Raw genomic sequence first — 16,199 nt, 5'->3', positions numbered from 1 at the left:
ATTACCAATTCGAGTTCTGATTGGCCTTCTACTTTTCTTGGATTTCTGCTTCTCCGCCAATGTGTGAATGCGCCCTAAAAGCTTGTGACGAACGCGACAACAAGCGCTTCGTTCAGCCTTGTCGTCGGTATGAGACTTTATGTTTCTCGTGTTCTTGCGCGTTCTCAAATTTCGAGTGCATAGGAATGACACGGAAGTGTTTCTCGTGTTTTTAACATTGTAATAATTTTTCATTGTATATATAATATACATCTTTCTACATACTATTTATATATTGAGCCGTCGACATGTCGGCACTTCACGTGAAAACTAAAGGGAAGGCTGAAGAAAAACAGCATAAAAGGTCTTTTATATATCTCTCATATTCTCTTTCTCTCACTCTCTGTTTAATATCATAGGCACATACACACACACACACGCACACGCGCACGCGCGCGCGCACACAAACGCGCACACACACACAAACGCGCGCACACATATATAAAATTAATTCTTTAATTTTATAATATTAAGTTCTCTGTGAAATTATGTCAATTTTATAATAAACAGATTTTAAAATCAGTGTTGTATTAATATTCTTACTTTAAAATTTTTACAGTCTTGTCAAGAATGGATTTTTTCTTTTTTTGAATGTTTTTTATAAAATTAATTAATTTCACATTTGTACAGTAATCATATATACTTGTTTCTATTTCAAATATGGAAAAATTAAAAGAAACTATGGCTTTTAGCGACACGGAAAAATTCTGCACCACTATGATAAAGACAGAAATTTTGTCGGAAACAGACAAAAATGCAGATTTGGAGATCCCTCAGAGTAGGAAGCACAAATTGTCGCCCGATTGTGAACATGTATCCAAAGTAGCCAAGTATGATAACGAGGAAGATGCTCTATCTGCTGTGAGTTTTTTGAATGTTTGCATTTCTGTTATATTGTGAGTTTTTTTAATGTTTGCATAACTGTTACGAATGCTAAAATTTCTAATATTTTTCCTATCGCAGAGCACAAGTGTTCCCTCAGATTTGACAACATCTGGAAATAATGAAAAAAGCAATGATAAATCTAATACAGGTAGAAGCGCTGACAATACAGCTTTGGTAGCCGATCATTATAACATGTTGGAAGAGAAGGGACTATCGTTCAGAAATCAAAGTCGCATCGTATACATGAGAAATTTTAATAACTGGATTAAAAGCATGCTTATACGTAAGTATTAATTTTTAAATGTTAAATGTTGAATAATATAAAATCATTTTTAACAATAAAAGAGGAACCAATGAGAGATTTTTGCAACTGAAACACAGTTGCTATTAAATAATCGCGATTGCAAACATTGAAAAATCCACTTTGATCTCTCTTAAATATTTTAAAAAATATTAAATTTAAATTGTTATTGACTCTCTCTTAAATTATATTACATTACATTAACTCTGTGATTTAAACCTATCAATCTTTTGATATTTTATCGACTAATATGCTGCAAGTGCTGAGCGAATAAACCTGTTATATTATTCATTACAGATGAATATGTAGTTAAGCTGAAACAAGGTAAGAGTTTCGGCGCATCGCTAAGAGTGTTGGATATGTGCTGTGGGAAGGGGGGAGATCTTCTCAAGTGGAAAAAGGCAAATATCTCGCATCTGATCTGTACAGATATAGCACAAGTGTCATTGGAACAGTGTCAGCAACGGTACAACGACATGGTGAATAGGAAAGGTTCTAAAGATAGAGGTTTTGCTCCCATTTTTACCGCTGAGTTTATAACAGCTGATTGTACAAAGGTAGAAGATATATATTTTCATCTTAAATCGTACTGCAATTGTATGCAATTTTATTTAGCAAGAAATGCACTTGTCAATGGAATTTGGTTAATCAGGATTGTTGCAGGTTCGTTTGAGAGAAAAATTTGCGGATCCAAGTATGCAGCTGGACTTTGTTAGTTGCCAATTTGCATTTCACTATAGCTTTGAATCCCTACCGCAAGCGGAATGCATGCTTCGAAACGCTGGCGAGAGTCTCAAGCCTGGTGGTTATTTTATCGGAACCATTCCAGATGCATACGACCTAGTGTATGTTTCTCTTTTCCTTCTTTATTTATTTTTTTATAAATATCCGTTTCTATTGGAATTATATTACTTTTTTTTTTTTAATACATATCAGAATATAAAATATATATTGTATTATAATTATAATAAAATCTCACAATTATATATAATTACAATTTATAAGAAATTAATAGTAATGAAAATAATATTGATTTTTTCTTTCAGACCAAATTATATGGTATACAATCTTATAATTTTGAATTTATTTTTACAAGTCTTTTAATCCCTTTTCTACTAAAGAATGTATATTCAATTGCACATATATGTATAATTTTTTTTTTCATGTATAGGAGGTAACATTTCTTACATGTAAAAAAGAAATATACGCTCATATTATTTTCTTTTCTTCTAATATAGTTCTAGATGGCAAAAATGTGACGGTAATAAATTTGGCAACGATGTATATAGCGTTGAATTTATATGCGAAGATAAGACAAAGCCGCCACTTTTTGGCGCCAAATATAATTTCCACTTGGATGGTGTTGTTGATTGTCCAGAGTTTCTAGTGCACTTACCCACTCTTCGCAAATTGGCTTCAAAGTATGGTCTTGAGTTGATAGCATTTGAAAGGTGAGAGAAAGAGAAATGTTTTCTTATTATTTAAATCTATCGGTCGCTCGTATATATTAGTAATAATTTCAAAAATCGAGAAAGAGACTTATTTTATTATTTATAACTTGTATAAATTAATCTAAGTTTGCATAGATATACATTAATATTTAAAAATGGACTAATTTTTTAAATTTTCATTTTGAATTAAGATATGAAGATCATTTTTTTTCTTCTTTCAGGTTCGACGAGTATTACGAACGTTTCAAAGACGAAGGCAGGTCCCTTCTAGGGAATATGCAGGCATTGGAAACTTATCCGCCATATCACGAAACACCTTTGCTCGGCGATCCAGAGCAAGATTATCAACACGCTGTTCGATATATGCAGAATCTACCCGCCAATCATCGCAAGATTGGCACTCTCTCGCAATCGGAATGGGAAGTCACTTGTTAGTATAAAAGTAACAAAAATGAAATTGATAAGGATAAGATTTCGGATCAATCCGATTTCAAGATTTTTCAACAAAAGTCTCTTTTCTCTTCTTTACAGCATTGTACGCAATCTTTGCGTTTCAAAAAATGAAGACCATCTGGAACAGTGAAGGAAAACCAGAGTATGTAAAATTGTAGAGCGTCGTAGTTTTAGGTAGATCGCAGCGATAAAAGAGTAATTTTATCGACTGATTTTATATTACAATAAAAAACTTTATTACTATAGATGGCTTATTACAATATATCATCCGTGTAATACTTGTAAAGCTGTAATTTGATAGAGGCTGACGATCGTGTAAAAATCTCGTTAAAAACGTTAAAGTTAAATCACTCTGAGACAAAAATAATTTTTCTTCTCTTTCATTTGTATTAAAATTCGATTCTTTTGAGATGCAAGAAATTTTTTAGTATTACACGAATGACTTATAATAATAAATACACTAGAGATATAATATTATATATAAAATATAATTATTTGAAATATATAATCTGTAAATAAATTAATAAGATTCTGAATATTAATTTTAATATTAATTTTAATATAGCAATTTTTGTATAATTATTAACTCGCGACAGGAAATTATATATCCTACATATCTCTATCTCTTATCAAACTACGTTCCACATTATTTATACAGATATGGTAAAATTTTATCATTTTTTTAACATACTTTATTGACATTGTATAAGAATAATTTATAAAAATTGTATTATTTGAAAAAAGAGGATTCTCCTTTACTTTCTCATATTTTTCAAAAATAACTGTCCTACGAAGATTATTTAAAAGTTTGTTCGAATTTTATATAGAAGATGATCGAAAAGATCATCGAAAAAGAGATCGATATAAATTTTTTCGCGCCAACACTTTGAAAATTATCGAATGTACGTACAATCGGATCCAACTTTGCGGGATTGATTTAATGTGAAATTGAATCAATCGAAGTATCATTTTGGACACACAAGGATGTCTCGTTTAAAATTTTTTAAAAAAAGAAAAATCAGTATATATAGATTTGAGAAAGTATATAATTTATAAATTATCACGCGTTCGCACATTCTTTCACTTCAAAATCTTACACTGGAATTGGAGGAGTAATATTTCCATTTAATCTCTCTAATAACTATATCGTTACCTCCTCAAAAACTTCTTAATCATCTTTGTGAGTATAAAATTTTCCATCTCTGGAAGAGTGACCTTTTTTATTTTTTCTAATTTTTTGACGAAACCTATTTCTTTCGATGCTGAAAGATCAAAGAAAAGAAGAGAGAAAAAAGTCTGTCGATCGAGGTACGAATCGGTAATCGATCAATACAATTTCGTCAAATTTCACTAGAGAGAATTTTATTACGATCATTACAAATGACCCATCGAATGTGCGAATTATATAATTTAAGATTCTTGTTACATGTATCCGTCACGGAAAATCGGAAATTAAACTCGTCCGTGGGACATCGGATTACGCTGGTTTTTGTTCAATCGGCTTCGCGTCGCGAAATGAATGACTTTGGTCGGATCCAGCTACGTTTCAGTAAGGTTACGTTCCACTTGACGCTTGCAACGCTCGCGAGCATTATCCGTCTTTGGTTAATTTTCGATGAATAACAAGGATGAGAAACAATCTCACGAGTGTCGAGCATTACGATTATCAAGCGAGACGTAGCTCGGACCGGGCGAAGCGATCGTCGGGTCGCGAGTTGCGAGTTGCGAGTGCTTCGGAAATTAAAGAGGCGGGGCGAGCGAGCGCATGCGCAGTCATTCGTTTCTGACACTTAGACTGGGTGCGCGGCGTTTCGTGCGCGTACAGAGATATGCGGATGCGGAGGCAGAGATAGTCGCTCGTCGCTCGTGGTAGTCGTTGGACGGACGTGCAACGGAACGGGCGAGTCGTGGGACAGGATGCATAAGTAAACTTCTTTCTTTCATTCTCTCTTTTTTTCTCCCTCTCTCTCTCTCTCGCCGCAGTTTCGCGCTTTTGCGACGGGGCGGTATACAGGCACAGACGACTACTTGCGCACAGTTGGAGCTGTGTGCGTGCCCAGTTCTCTCGGCTTCTTGTCCCTCTGCTGCCGACAGCGCTGCTACCTCTCGCCCGCGTTGGCCTGCACAGTCCATCGCATACCGCGCATACGTTCGTCTCGAGAAATGGAGCTCGAGCAGGCGGCGTCGCAGATGAACGTGGACTCGGTAAGCGCATATTTCGCATACGCATAAACCGCCGCGACTCGGTACGTGCACGTTTTCACGATATACGGTCGTGGGAGCAGTCTCGCCTCTTGGTCGCGGCACGATCGTGCCGACGCGAAATTTTTCTAAGTCCCAAAATGGCGTCTGTGACTAAGTCCGTGTACCGTGGCGCGAGCAATCGAGATGCTCCTACGACTCTGCCGCGGACGCCAAATTTATAATCGACGCGCAAAATCTCCGTGCTTTCAACTGTTTATGTTAAATTTCGGTTCGTCTGTTTCAGGAAAAGAAGGTCAAGGAGAGCGCCAGCGGCGGCGGCGGCGGCGGCGGCGGCGACGTCGTCGTCGTCGTCTCCGGGAATCATAGCGGTGAGTTCTTTTTACTTGTGGTCGTGCTTAAAGACAGTCGCGGATAATCGAACGAGCATTAACGATAAACGATCGGACGACGATATGCAAACATCAACGTTGGAATCGGCGGGCGCCTCGTGACTACCCGATTGTACTCTGCTCCGATTGAACGCCGCGGCTCGACACGTGTCTCGTCTCCCATGAGAATCGTCGTTTGGCAGAATTTACGACTTTACGCACGCGGATTCGCCTTGATTAAAATCTGCGACATCATAATATAATCACAATATATAAGAGTTGAGAGGCGCGCGCGCGCGCGCGCGCGTATTCTGCACATGGTACATCTATATGCATGCGCGTACAAATGCTTGAATCATTCGCGATTACGGACTTAAACGTGAGCGCGCGCGTATCAAGCTAAGTCTTTTGGAGGAAAACTTTCGATGCATCTTGTATACAAAATGCACTAAAATCAACTGCACGCAACTTGTACGTTCTTTCTACTTACTTGGTGTTTTTCAAATTTAAATCAAGGCCTATTTCAATTTGCTATCGTTTCGCTGCATTGCAAAGAAATCAGTGCCTATTATATATATGTATACAATAATAAAATAGCGGTCACTTCATTTTGCTATTTACTTTTTACTACATCTCACTTTATCATACTTTATCGTATAATATAAGATTACACCCTTTTAAATGTCCAAATTTTTTTTTAAATCTGTTTTCATGCTGTAAAAAATTTTATTTCCATTTAATTTTCCTAGATCATCTCAATGGCATGTCTAATGGTTTTGACAAAAAGAGGGAACACAAGTCCGAGCATAGGGATAAAGACAAAGAGCGGTCTCACAAATCGGATCACAAAGACAAAGATAGGAGCAAGGAGAAAGAAAAGAATCACAAGAGCGAACACAGGGATAAGGATAAGGACAGGCATAGACATAGTTCCAGTTCTGTTAAGGACAAGGAGAAACACGATACCAGCAGTACGAAGGATAAAGATAAAAAAAGCTCCTCTAATAAGGATAAGGAGCATAAGAGCAGCAGTTTGTCCAACAAAGATAAAGACAAGAGCAAGGAACATCATCACAAATCGAGTTCAAGCTCCAAGAATAAAGACAGGTAAAATAAAGGGAAGATAATTAATTGATAACGATGCATGCTTCGGGTGATTCATTTATTATAAATATTTCAACATTTATTATAAATATTCCTTCCAGATATCACAACAGTGGATCCAAGGACAAGGACTCGAAGAGCAAAGATAAAGATAAGTATAGGCACAATAGTTCCTTAAATTCTAGTTCGCGCGACAAAGACAAGGATCGAAATCTCTCGAAAGACAAGGAGAGAGAGAACAAAAAACATTCATCATCAGGAGAGAGAGACAAAGATAGACATTCCACTTCTCATTCTTCGGGCGATAAAGAGAAACATCGTTCGTCGGAGAAAGACAAAGACAAGCATAGAGAAAGCTCGTCCAGCAGTAAGGATAAGCAGCACCGTCATGAAAAAGATAAAGATCGTCATCGACACGATAAATGTAAGCAGTAATAAGAATAGAAATATACAATTGCATAAATATCCAATTTGATTCTTTCTAATCGCTCGCGTTCAAATTACAGCTAAACATCGTGACGAGAAGGAAAAAAGGGACAAGGATAAGGAAGAAATTAAAATAAAGGAAGAAACAGATATGAAACTGAATCATGCGACCAATGAAAGATTTCATTATAATCTGGAAGTCAAGCCAGAGATAAAAGAAGTAAGATTTTGTTTGTAATTGGCAGGTGTTTTCGAAAAGATAAAGAAATTGGGAAATTGTGCGAAGAATAAAATTTTTTCTCAGGAACCTATGACGCAATTAGAACTGGATGAAGATGACGACAGCGGTGGCGAACGACCGCTCTATATCAAAGAGGAGGACGATGATGAGGAAGCCGTTAAGGAAGAAGCTAGCATGGACTCAACGGACGGAAACGATACCAGACTATCGGATCTTCATAACACGACTTTAAAAACAGAAGAGGACTCGGAGGAGGATAAACCATTAGTAAATTTCGTTTTAATTATATCGATCGAATGTAGGAAAAAAAGAGGATGGATATTTAGAGATTATCGCTTGTCTTGTAGCTACATTTGGTCTATATCAGAATATAAATATTTTATTATCACTTATGTCTTCATTCTAAATTAATATTATTTTTCGTAATTTTATCGTATCAATCTTTTAATTCGCAATTAAATGTATATCGATACAGTCTTCGAGGTCTAAAGTGTCGCCGAGTGTAAAGAGGAAAATCGAGTCGGACGAAGAGGAAGACGTACCACTGTCGGCGCGCAAGAAACCTAAAAGAGCGACTAGCTCGAAGACTAAGAAGAAGAAACGAAAACATGACGGGGAGAATGACGACTCTGAAGTAGAATCCGAAGAGGTATAGATTATAAAAATCTCCGATATTATGTTTTCTACGAATCGACTTTGAAAAAATAAATAAACTATGGAATAAATACACATAATGGACTGCATAATATATTTGTTACAGAAATCAAAGAAAAAGGTAAGGGCGAAAGGAGAAAGTACTAGTCCGAGAAAAAAGAAGCAAGAAGAGGAGCAAGAAGTTTGGAAGTGGTATGAATTTTTGAAATTTAATGCGTCTCCTTATCTCTCCCCTCGTTTGCGACGCTATCATATTTCGCTATTCAAAGTGCAATATATTCATCGCCTTGATTGATCTATTAAACGCTTCAAAGTGAAATGTAACGCATTCACAATTACAAGCAATTTTCGTGCAAAATCGATCACGTGGTCACTGCACTCTTCTGTTGTATTCCAAAACTCGTTAAATTACTCGTTGATGTGAAAATCGTTACGTTCAATTGTCATTGATCGTTAGGTCAGGAGTCCTATTTATTTCCGTTGCGAATAAAGCGTTAAATGGATTAATCCGGGTGAAGAGAGGAACAATTTCTTTTTCCTCATTGATCTATGAAATTCTACACTGCTCACTGAGCGACTAAGGCTGGGTTCCGTAAAGCACCTATCGCGTATGTATCTATATATACGTTACGCTAACAAAAAAAATAGTAAATGTGCACTTGTGCACTTTACGGAACTCTGTCTAAAAATAAAGATATCAATTCATCATTTTTTGATCGCGTAATGTGTTGATGCTGAAAATGAGCATCGAGCGTCTCATGAATCTGTGCCTCGAGAGATCAAATTGAGGTAAGATTGCGCGCGCAATATTCATAATGATATCCAATAAGATTGATAGGTCTATTCGCGCCGTTTGCATTCCCTATAAATTTTGCACTTAAAACGAGATAGATGTATGAATTTAGAGAGGGCGCTGAGTAACAAGTGCGAGCAACACGAACAGACTTGATATTTATTCCCTAGGGACAAAAGTGTAGTCGGATTTGAAGTTCCTAGATGTTGCATGTCTCGTGCCGCAACCTATATTTTTGTATTCGATATTTTTACCCGATTCGTATGTCGTGTGTGTCTTTCATAAGTGACGCGAATAACAATTATTCTATTGTTATTCGCATATAATGAGGAGCTCTATAAAAAATATAAGTTGTTTCTTTGCTAAATGCAATGTTAGAAGCAGCTACAATTATAGCTACAAGACTAGAAAAACAGGCACTTGTGAGGTTAACATTAATCTGTGTGTAACAATATTTTTTTAATATGTTTTTATTCTTTATGTATATACATGTATAACACATATCCATCTTGCATCGAAACAATGTCTTTACATTCAGTCATTTAGCATTATTAATTTAACATTATGCTTTATTAAATGCTTTCTTCAGGTGGGAAGAGGAGAAGAAAAGTGATGGTACGAAATGGCATTTCTTGGAACACAAGGGACCAGTGTTTGCACCACCCTACGAACCATTGCCTCCAAATGTGAAATTTTATTACAACGGCAAAGAGACGAGGCTGAGTCAGGATGCAGAGGAGGTTGCAACTTTCTACGCACGTATGCTGGATCATGACTATACGACCAAGGACGCGTTCAATAATAACTTCTTCCATGATTGGCGGGAGGTGATGACCGAGTCGGAACGCGCCAAAATCACCGATCTATCCAAGTGTAACTTTAAAGAGATGCATGCGTACTTTCTGCAAAAGAGCGAGGAACGTAAAGCTATGACAAAAGAGGAGAAGCAGAAGATTAAAGAGAAGAATGACGAGATCCAGAAGGAATACGGCATCTGTGTCATCGATGGTCACAAGGAGAAGATTGGCAATTTCAAGATCGAGCCGCCCGGCTTGTTCAGAGGTCGCGGCGAGCATCCCAAGATGGGCAAGCTAAAGAAGCGAGTGTTGCCGGAAGATGTGCTCATCAATTGTTCAAAAGACTCAAACATACCGAAACCGCCAGCCGGTCACAAGTGGAAAGAGGTGCGACACGATCCCAATGTTACGTGGCTCGCGTCTTGGACGGAGAATATTCAGGGCCAAGTAAAATATGTGATGTTGAATCCATCTAGCAAACTCAAGGGCGAAAAGGACTGGCAAAAGTACGAGACGGCGCGGAAGCTGGCGCAGTCGATTGACAAGATTCGTGCGGAATATCGAGAGGATTGGAAGAGCAAAGAGATGCGTATTAGACAGCGCGCTGTCGCTCTGTACTTTATCGATAAGCTGGCCCTTAGAGCCGGTAATGAAAAGGATGAAGATCAGGCGGACACCGTAGGTTGTTGCTCGTTACGAGTAGAGCACATTAAGTTGCACGAGCAGAGAGACGGCAAAGAATACGTGGTTGTGTTTGATTTCTTAGGTAAATCTTCTCTTCGAGGATCTCTCGAAATTATTATACATGTACAATTAACGCTATGCATATCTTTTAATATCAGGTATTATATATTAAGTTATTTGCATATTATAAGAGAGGCAATTTAACATACGCACGTGCGCACGCGCACGCAGGATTTTAATCTCAATAATGGGCTTTATGGATTTAATCATTTTCCTCAATTTTTCACAAATAATCAAAAATGTCAAAAGATTGACAGTTTTTGAGTTTTAACAATTATAAAAATTGTGCGATAACTTTTCATATGTTAAACAATTTTAATCATTACGTATTTCGCGCGCGCGTATAGGATATATAATTACACAAAATAGTTATGCATCATTTTATTTTATATTTTATCTATAACTATTGGATTATTTAAAGTGTTGTAAGCTCTTATATATCTTTCGTATTCAGTATTGCGTCATATCTTTTCTTCTTTGACTTCACGTAATGTTTACGAAAATAATTTTACAGGTAAAGATTCTATACGATATTACAACGAAGTGCCGGTGGAAAAGCGCGTCTTTAAGAATTTGCAACTCTTTATGGAGAATAAATCACCAGGAGATGATCTGTTCGATCGTCTCAATACTACTGTGATGAACAAACACTTGAATGAATTAATGGAAGGTCTCACCGCCAAAGTGTTCAGAACTTACAATGCATCATGGACGTTGCAGCAACAACTTGATAAACTTACCGACCCGAACGACACGGAGGCGGAAAAGATTCTTTCGTATAATCGGGCTAATCGTGCCGTCGCTATATTATGCAATCATCAACGTTCCGTGCCGAAAACGCACGCGAAATCCATGGAAAACCTCAAGGCAAAGATTGATGCAAAGAAAGAGGCGATAGCCGAGTGTGAATTACAAGTGAAGGACGCCAAACGGGATGCTAAACACGGCTCGGTAAAGGAGAAAGTGTACGTTATTTTTCATTTATTATATAATTTATATACATTGTATCGTATGAAATATAAATCTTTACAAGCCATAATTTATATATGTATATGCGCACATTATTGCGATATAGTAGATAAACTTTGTTTTATATAATTTAAAGCTCCTGTTCTCCTATTGACATCATTCTGAATTATGGCGTCAATAAGGTAACAGGAGAAATCATACAGGTTTTATAATTTTCTTGCGAAATATATCGAAATAAATAAGTTTTTTTTAAATATGTCACCACTCGTGTTCAGTATGGATCAATAAAATGTGCTGAAAGCTCTCTTTAATTTTTGAATTAATAAAAGAAGCTGTAAATCTCTTGAGCAATTAAAAGATCCATTTTTACTGAATAATATACAGGACATAAGCAGATGAATGATACATACACATTTATAAATACAAGGTGACAAAAATTGTAAAAGGATATTTTACTAATCCATATTATCAAACATGGTCGCATTTAAAAAACTTATTTTATCTCACTAACACACACACATTTATTTCGATTCGCACATATTTATGTCTTCGTCGATTTATTCACGTCGCAAGAATAAAATTCATACAATTTCACATTTTTGACATAATTCAGTATGGTTGCAGTGAGAATGCGGAAGTCTTTTAAAATCAGTTTTTTTCCTTAATATTTCATGCGTGTATTTTTAATTATTTTTATATTACGTAGTTTGCGCATATTATTTGCATTGCAGTGCGTTTATCACAGTAATTAATCGTCTGTCTTATGCTTTTACAGAACATATGAGAAGAAGAAAAAGCAATTGGAAAGATTGAAGGAACAATTGACAAAATTGGAAGTCCAAGCGACAGATCGAGAAGAAAATAAAGAAATCGCGCTGGGTACCTCTAAGCTGAATTATCTTGATCCCAGAATTTCCGTTGCATGGTAAAATCCATTTTATATTTATATTTATATTTTTAAATTATTTTATATTTTTATTTTATTTCATAATTTTTATTTTACATTTTATAGTGTTATTTTCATCTTCAGTTTATATTTTTATTTTTTCAAAATTTATATTTTATAATTTTAATTTCATCATTTTATCTGCTTCCTTTTATTTAATTTTACATTTCTAATTGTATATATTATATTTTTATATACAAATATTAAGTTATTTTTCTCGCCTATAACTTCTTTGGGGGATAAGAGGGGTATTATAAGAATCTCGAATTGAGATTTTAAATTTTACTTGGTTAACCAAGATAAATCCGTGCCCTGTGCACAAATATTAGTTTCACAGAAAAATTATTTTTCTGTGGAACTGTCGCACGATCACCCGCGTTTGGCTCTTAGCCTTCGATATCTTAATATTTGTATATTTACAGATTAGAGCCTCACTATCTTCTTAATTATTTATTATATTTTTAATTTTATTATATATTTTATTTCATTTATATCGTATATTTCTTTATACGTTAAAGGAAGTAAAATTTAAAAAATATATATTTCACACACGCACACACAACATTGTGTATGTGAATATTAAATTGTAGTTATTATTATTATCTTTTTTTCTTTTTATTTATTTATTTATTTATCTTTTCAATATCTTGGTACTTGTTTTTGTAATTTTATCCTTGTTTTCACTCTTATATCTTCAATGATTCTATGAATTTTTATCATACTCTAGGTGTAAGAAGCATAATGTACCCATCGAGAAGATCTACAATAAAACTCAGAGGGACAAGTTTCGATGGGCGATAGATATGGCAGGTCCCGATTATGTGTTTTAACCATGCAGGTCATCATTCGCATCATCTGACGGTCTACGAAAGGAGGATATTTCCCGTTGACATTTTATCTAGTGAATTTTACATTCTAACAACCGGGAGACTTAAAAAAAATACATGTATGCGTGTGGTGTATGTATATGTATGTGTGTATATGTGTGTTGTATGCGTGCGTGCGTGCGTGCGTGCGTGTGTGTATGTGTGTGTCTGTATGCGTGCGTATGTGCTTAAATAATGCAAAAAATTTTTTACATATACGAAATATAAATGTAAGAAAGTGTGTTGCAAACATATTTTCTATAGAATGGTGTATACGCGCGTGCATTAAATCAGGCGCGACTATATATCCTAGTGTAATGCAATGTAATTAAATGCGGTATGTAAGCCCGCGCCAATCTCAAGTCAATCATACACGCTTGTTTTGGAAAATTATATTTTAACGTTCGACTATTTCGTCTGTGTGCTATAGTTCGTGCATATGTACAATACTCGGACGTAAAATCGACAAGAATAAATAGGAGGAAATCGTAAATAAATTTCAAGAGAAAGCGCGCGCGAGGAGAGCGATTTTGATTTTATTTCGTTTAGATAGAAATTTATTTCGAGCGTGTATGAGATGAGAAAAGTAGTAGCCCAAATTTGTGCTAAAAAGCGAAATTCACGTATGCATATACATGCAGCGGCAATTAATGCGGCTGCAAAGAGTGCGAAATAATTTAATGCATCTTACGCGATAATTTTGGCATGCCATGGAGTATGTACAACAAGAGATGTAGATGCGCTGTTGTACATATGTAGGAGATATTCATGTGAGTGAGACGGGGACACAACTTATTATTATAGTACACATTAAAAAGAAGAAAGGGAAAACGACTATCGCGGAGGAGGCAGCTGATGAATTTTATATTCTCTTAAAGCGTATATACGCGCGCATATACATATACATAATTGTTTCACATAAATGTATGATAATATCATTCATCAAATAGCACATTTACAATTTTACAATACCGTGTATGACGACATTATATGTACGTAGAATATATTCGATATTGTGCACATTTTTGATATAAATGGAAAAGCAGAAGATTAGTAAAGAATAGCAGATTTTCGCGGGATCGAGATTCGTCCATCCTCCCGCCCCCCCCCCCCCCCCCCATGAATAGTATAAAATAGCGAAATTTATATTTAAGTGACTTATCGCCTTTAGCAATTTATGTTTTATAAGGTGATGTCTTCAAGCTATAAAAATAAACGAGAAATATATCGTATCCTTTAATTTCTTAGCGTTATTCGCATATCTCGTGTTAACCTTGCGCAGTATCGAGCCGAAAGATAATGCGCGCGTGTTAAATACACACACACACACACACAGACATACTTTTATGCTTATTTAATGATAAATGTAGCATTTAGCTTCTCATTCTCATGCTGAATCATTTTGGCGCATGTGCTTAATATATATACATATATATTTCTAGGAGAAATTGAAAACTTTTTGCTTTCTCTCACATTTTTGTATCGCGAATCAAGTGTAAAAACATCCCTCTTTGGATTATAAAAATCGTAATCAGTGCTAGATTCATCATTTTAAAAATGGCAATTCTTTAAAATTTTTTAAACTAGAAGATAATAAAGACAATCTTTGCCCCTCTCTTTCTCTCTCATTGTGTTTTGAACAGAAAATAAAAATGATCCCTGTGATAATTTTAAATTTTTGTACATGTCTCTTTAATTTAAATTTATTTTATAATATCGTTTTAAATATGTGTAAATGGTAATAAGTAAATGGCAAATTTAAAAGTAAAATTTAGCCCCATTATAATTATTATTATTCCGCTCAATTTGTATATATAAAATATCTCTTGTTCTCAATGTATTGAAAATATGTAGAGAATCAATGCTTAAGAAGCAAAAAGAAAAAACATTGATTGCGCTTTATTGATTATTAGGCATTAGACGCAGAAAAAAATATTTTAACAAATTTGTTATGTGCATAAATATGAATAATTATTTGTAATCACACTCCACAACTCAAATGCACACATATACGCGTACAAATAGACGTATTTAAGAAAATTTGTAATGCTCTGATTTACATTAAAATTATGCAATTGGAAGTTGCGAAAACATCAAAGAAAACGCTCGACTATAAAAGACTATTGTTAATTTTTTTGACGCGTAATATATGTATAAAGAAAAAAAAGCGAAATTCTTATTCGCTTCGTGTTATATTTATTCCATATATTATCTTGATTTCTTACATGCGATATAAAAGTTTTATTATTAGTTATTGCTCTCTGAAACACAAATCTGTTATTTATTATATAATAAGTTCATATATACATACATTATGTCTTTTACACAAACACATACATACATCGTATTTACTGGATCATGATTCACGCATCTGCCATAAGCGATGACAAATGATGTATTAATTACAAAGAGAAGAACTAGTTATAAATCTGCTAGTTAGATCATAATTGAGATTGATTTTAGACTGGACTACAAAGTATTGATATAATAATAATAATAATAATAATAATAATAATAGTAATAACACACAATGTTTTTTCACAAATAACGTGATCACTCGCGCAATCACTTGCAATACCAATAATAACAATGTATATGTTGCGATGAAAGAAAAAAGGAGCAAGAAAAGGGAAAAAATGCAATCGAGCGTGAGAAAATCTTAATTGAATACTACTAAGATTTTTAATTTTTACAAAAAGATTCGAGTTATAGTGCAATTGAAATTTAGTCTAATTCTTTGAGCTTGCAGAGTCAAAGTACATACATATGTTTCAATAATTTTTCTCATGTACACATATATATATATATATATATATATATATATATATATATATATATATATATATATGGAATAATAAAAAATCTTGGTACCGAGAATCGCGTAGATTTTATTACATATTATTACACATCTCTCTAGTTTATAAAATATTTCTTTTAGAGGAAAAAGAAAAGGACAA

At 34.8% G+C, this 16,199-nt stretch overlaps 2 protein-coding genes and 1 long non-coding RNA gene across 4 annotated transcripts; 2 read left to right on the top strand and 1 right to left on the bottom strand.

Moving 5' to 3' along the window:
• The first annotated feature begins 82 nt into the window (after positions 1–82).
• On the top strand, positions 83–3,697 carry Rnmt (RNA guanine-7 methyltransferase). Its single transcript, XM_083093529.1, has 8 exons — positions 83–343; positions 732–900; positions 1,003–1,207; positions 1,523–1,782; positions 1,889–2,070; positions 2,464–2,676; positions 2,898–3,106; positions 3,208–3,697. The coding sequence occupies exons 1-8, from the start codon at positions 288–290 to the stop codon at positions 3,285–3,287; spliced, it is 1,374 nt and encodes a 457-aa protein (XP_082949655.1). The 5' UTR covers positions 83–287; the 3' UTR covers positions 3,288–3,697.
• On the bottom strand, positions 2,729–5,332 carry LOC145968204 (uncharacterized). The gene is made up of 3 exons (XR_014437689.1): positions 4,556–5,332; positions 4,283–4,479; positions 2,729–3,247 (listed from the first exon to the last, which is right to left on the bottom strand). It is a non-coding gene; the product is annotated as an uncharacterized LOC145968204 (long non-coding RNA).
• Top1 (DNA topoisomerase 1) lies at positions 4,946–14,474 on the top strand. Of its 2 annotated transcripts, XM_083093515.1 has the most exons (13): positions 4,946–5,054; positions 5,113–5,334; positions 5,618–5,702; positions 6,452–6,809; positions 6,908–7,230; positions 7,313–7,452; positions 7,519–7,740; positions 7,949–8,122; positions 8,234–8,319; positions 9,510–10,483; positions 10,976–11,426; positions 12,206–12,355; positions 13,104–14,474. In XM_083093515.1, the coding sequence occupies exons 2-13, from the start codon at positions 5,293–5,295 to the stop codon at positions 13,204–13,206; spliced, it is 3,108 nt and encodes a 1,035-aa protein (XP_082949641.1). In that variant the 5' UTR covers positions 4,946–5,054; positions 5,113–5,292; the 3' UTR covers positions 13,207–14,474. The 2 variants fall into 2 exon arrangements, with proteins under 2 accessions (XP_082949641.1, XP_082949642.1); XM_083093516.1 differs by having other exon boundaries at positions 4,946–5,334; positions 7,537–7,740.
• Positions 14,475–16,199: the final 1,725 nt, after the last annotated feature.

This window comes from Camponotus vicinus, unplaced genomic scaffold, assembly GCF_025532165.1.
Source record: "Camponotus vicinus isolate PSW18456_S1 unplaced genomic scaffold, iyCamVici1.0 SCAF_3, whole genome shotgun sequence".
NCBI lineage: Eukaryota > Metazoa > Arthropoda > Insecta > Hymenoptera > Formicidae > Camponotus > Camponotus vicinus.
Note: the sequence above shows the minus strand (reverse complement) of the source record. Positions and strands in the feature narration are given on the sequence as shown.

Bases quoted from the DNA above. Each gene is read 5' to 3' on its own strand.
- Rnmt (XM_083093529.1), top strand. From the start codon at position 288: ATGTCGGCACTTCACGTGAAAACTAAAGGGAAGGCTGAAGAAAAACAG. The intron at 344-731 runs GTCTTTTATATA...TATGGCTTTTAG, and splicing joins GAAGAAAAACAGCATAAAAG to CGACACGGAAAAATTCTGCA. The intron at 901-1,002 runs GTGAGTTTTTTG...TTCCTATCGCAG, and splicing joins AGGAAGATGCTCTATCTGCT to AGCACAAGTGTTCCCTCAGA.
- Top1 (XM_083093515.1), top strand. From the start codon at position 5,293: ATGGAGCTCGAGCAGGCGGCGTCGCAGATGAACGTGGACTCG. The intron at 7,453-7,518 runs GTAAGATTTTGT...AATTGTGCGAAG, and splicing joins TCAAGCCAGAGATAAAAGAA to AATAAAATTTTTTCTCAGGA. The intron at 10,484-10,975 runs GTAAATCTTCTC...ATAATTTTACAG, and splicing joins GGTTGTGTTTGATTTCTTAG to GTAAAGATTCTATACGATAT.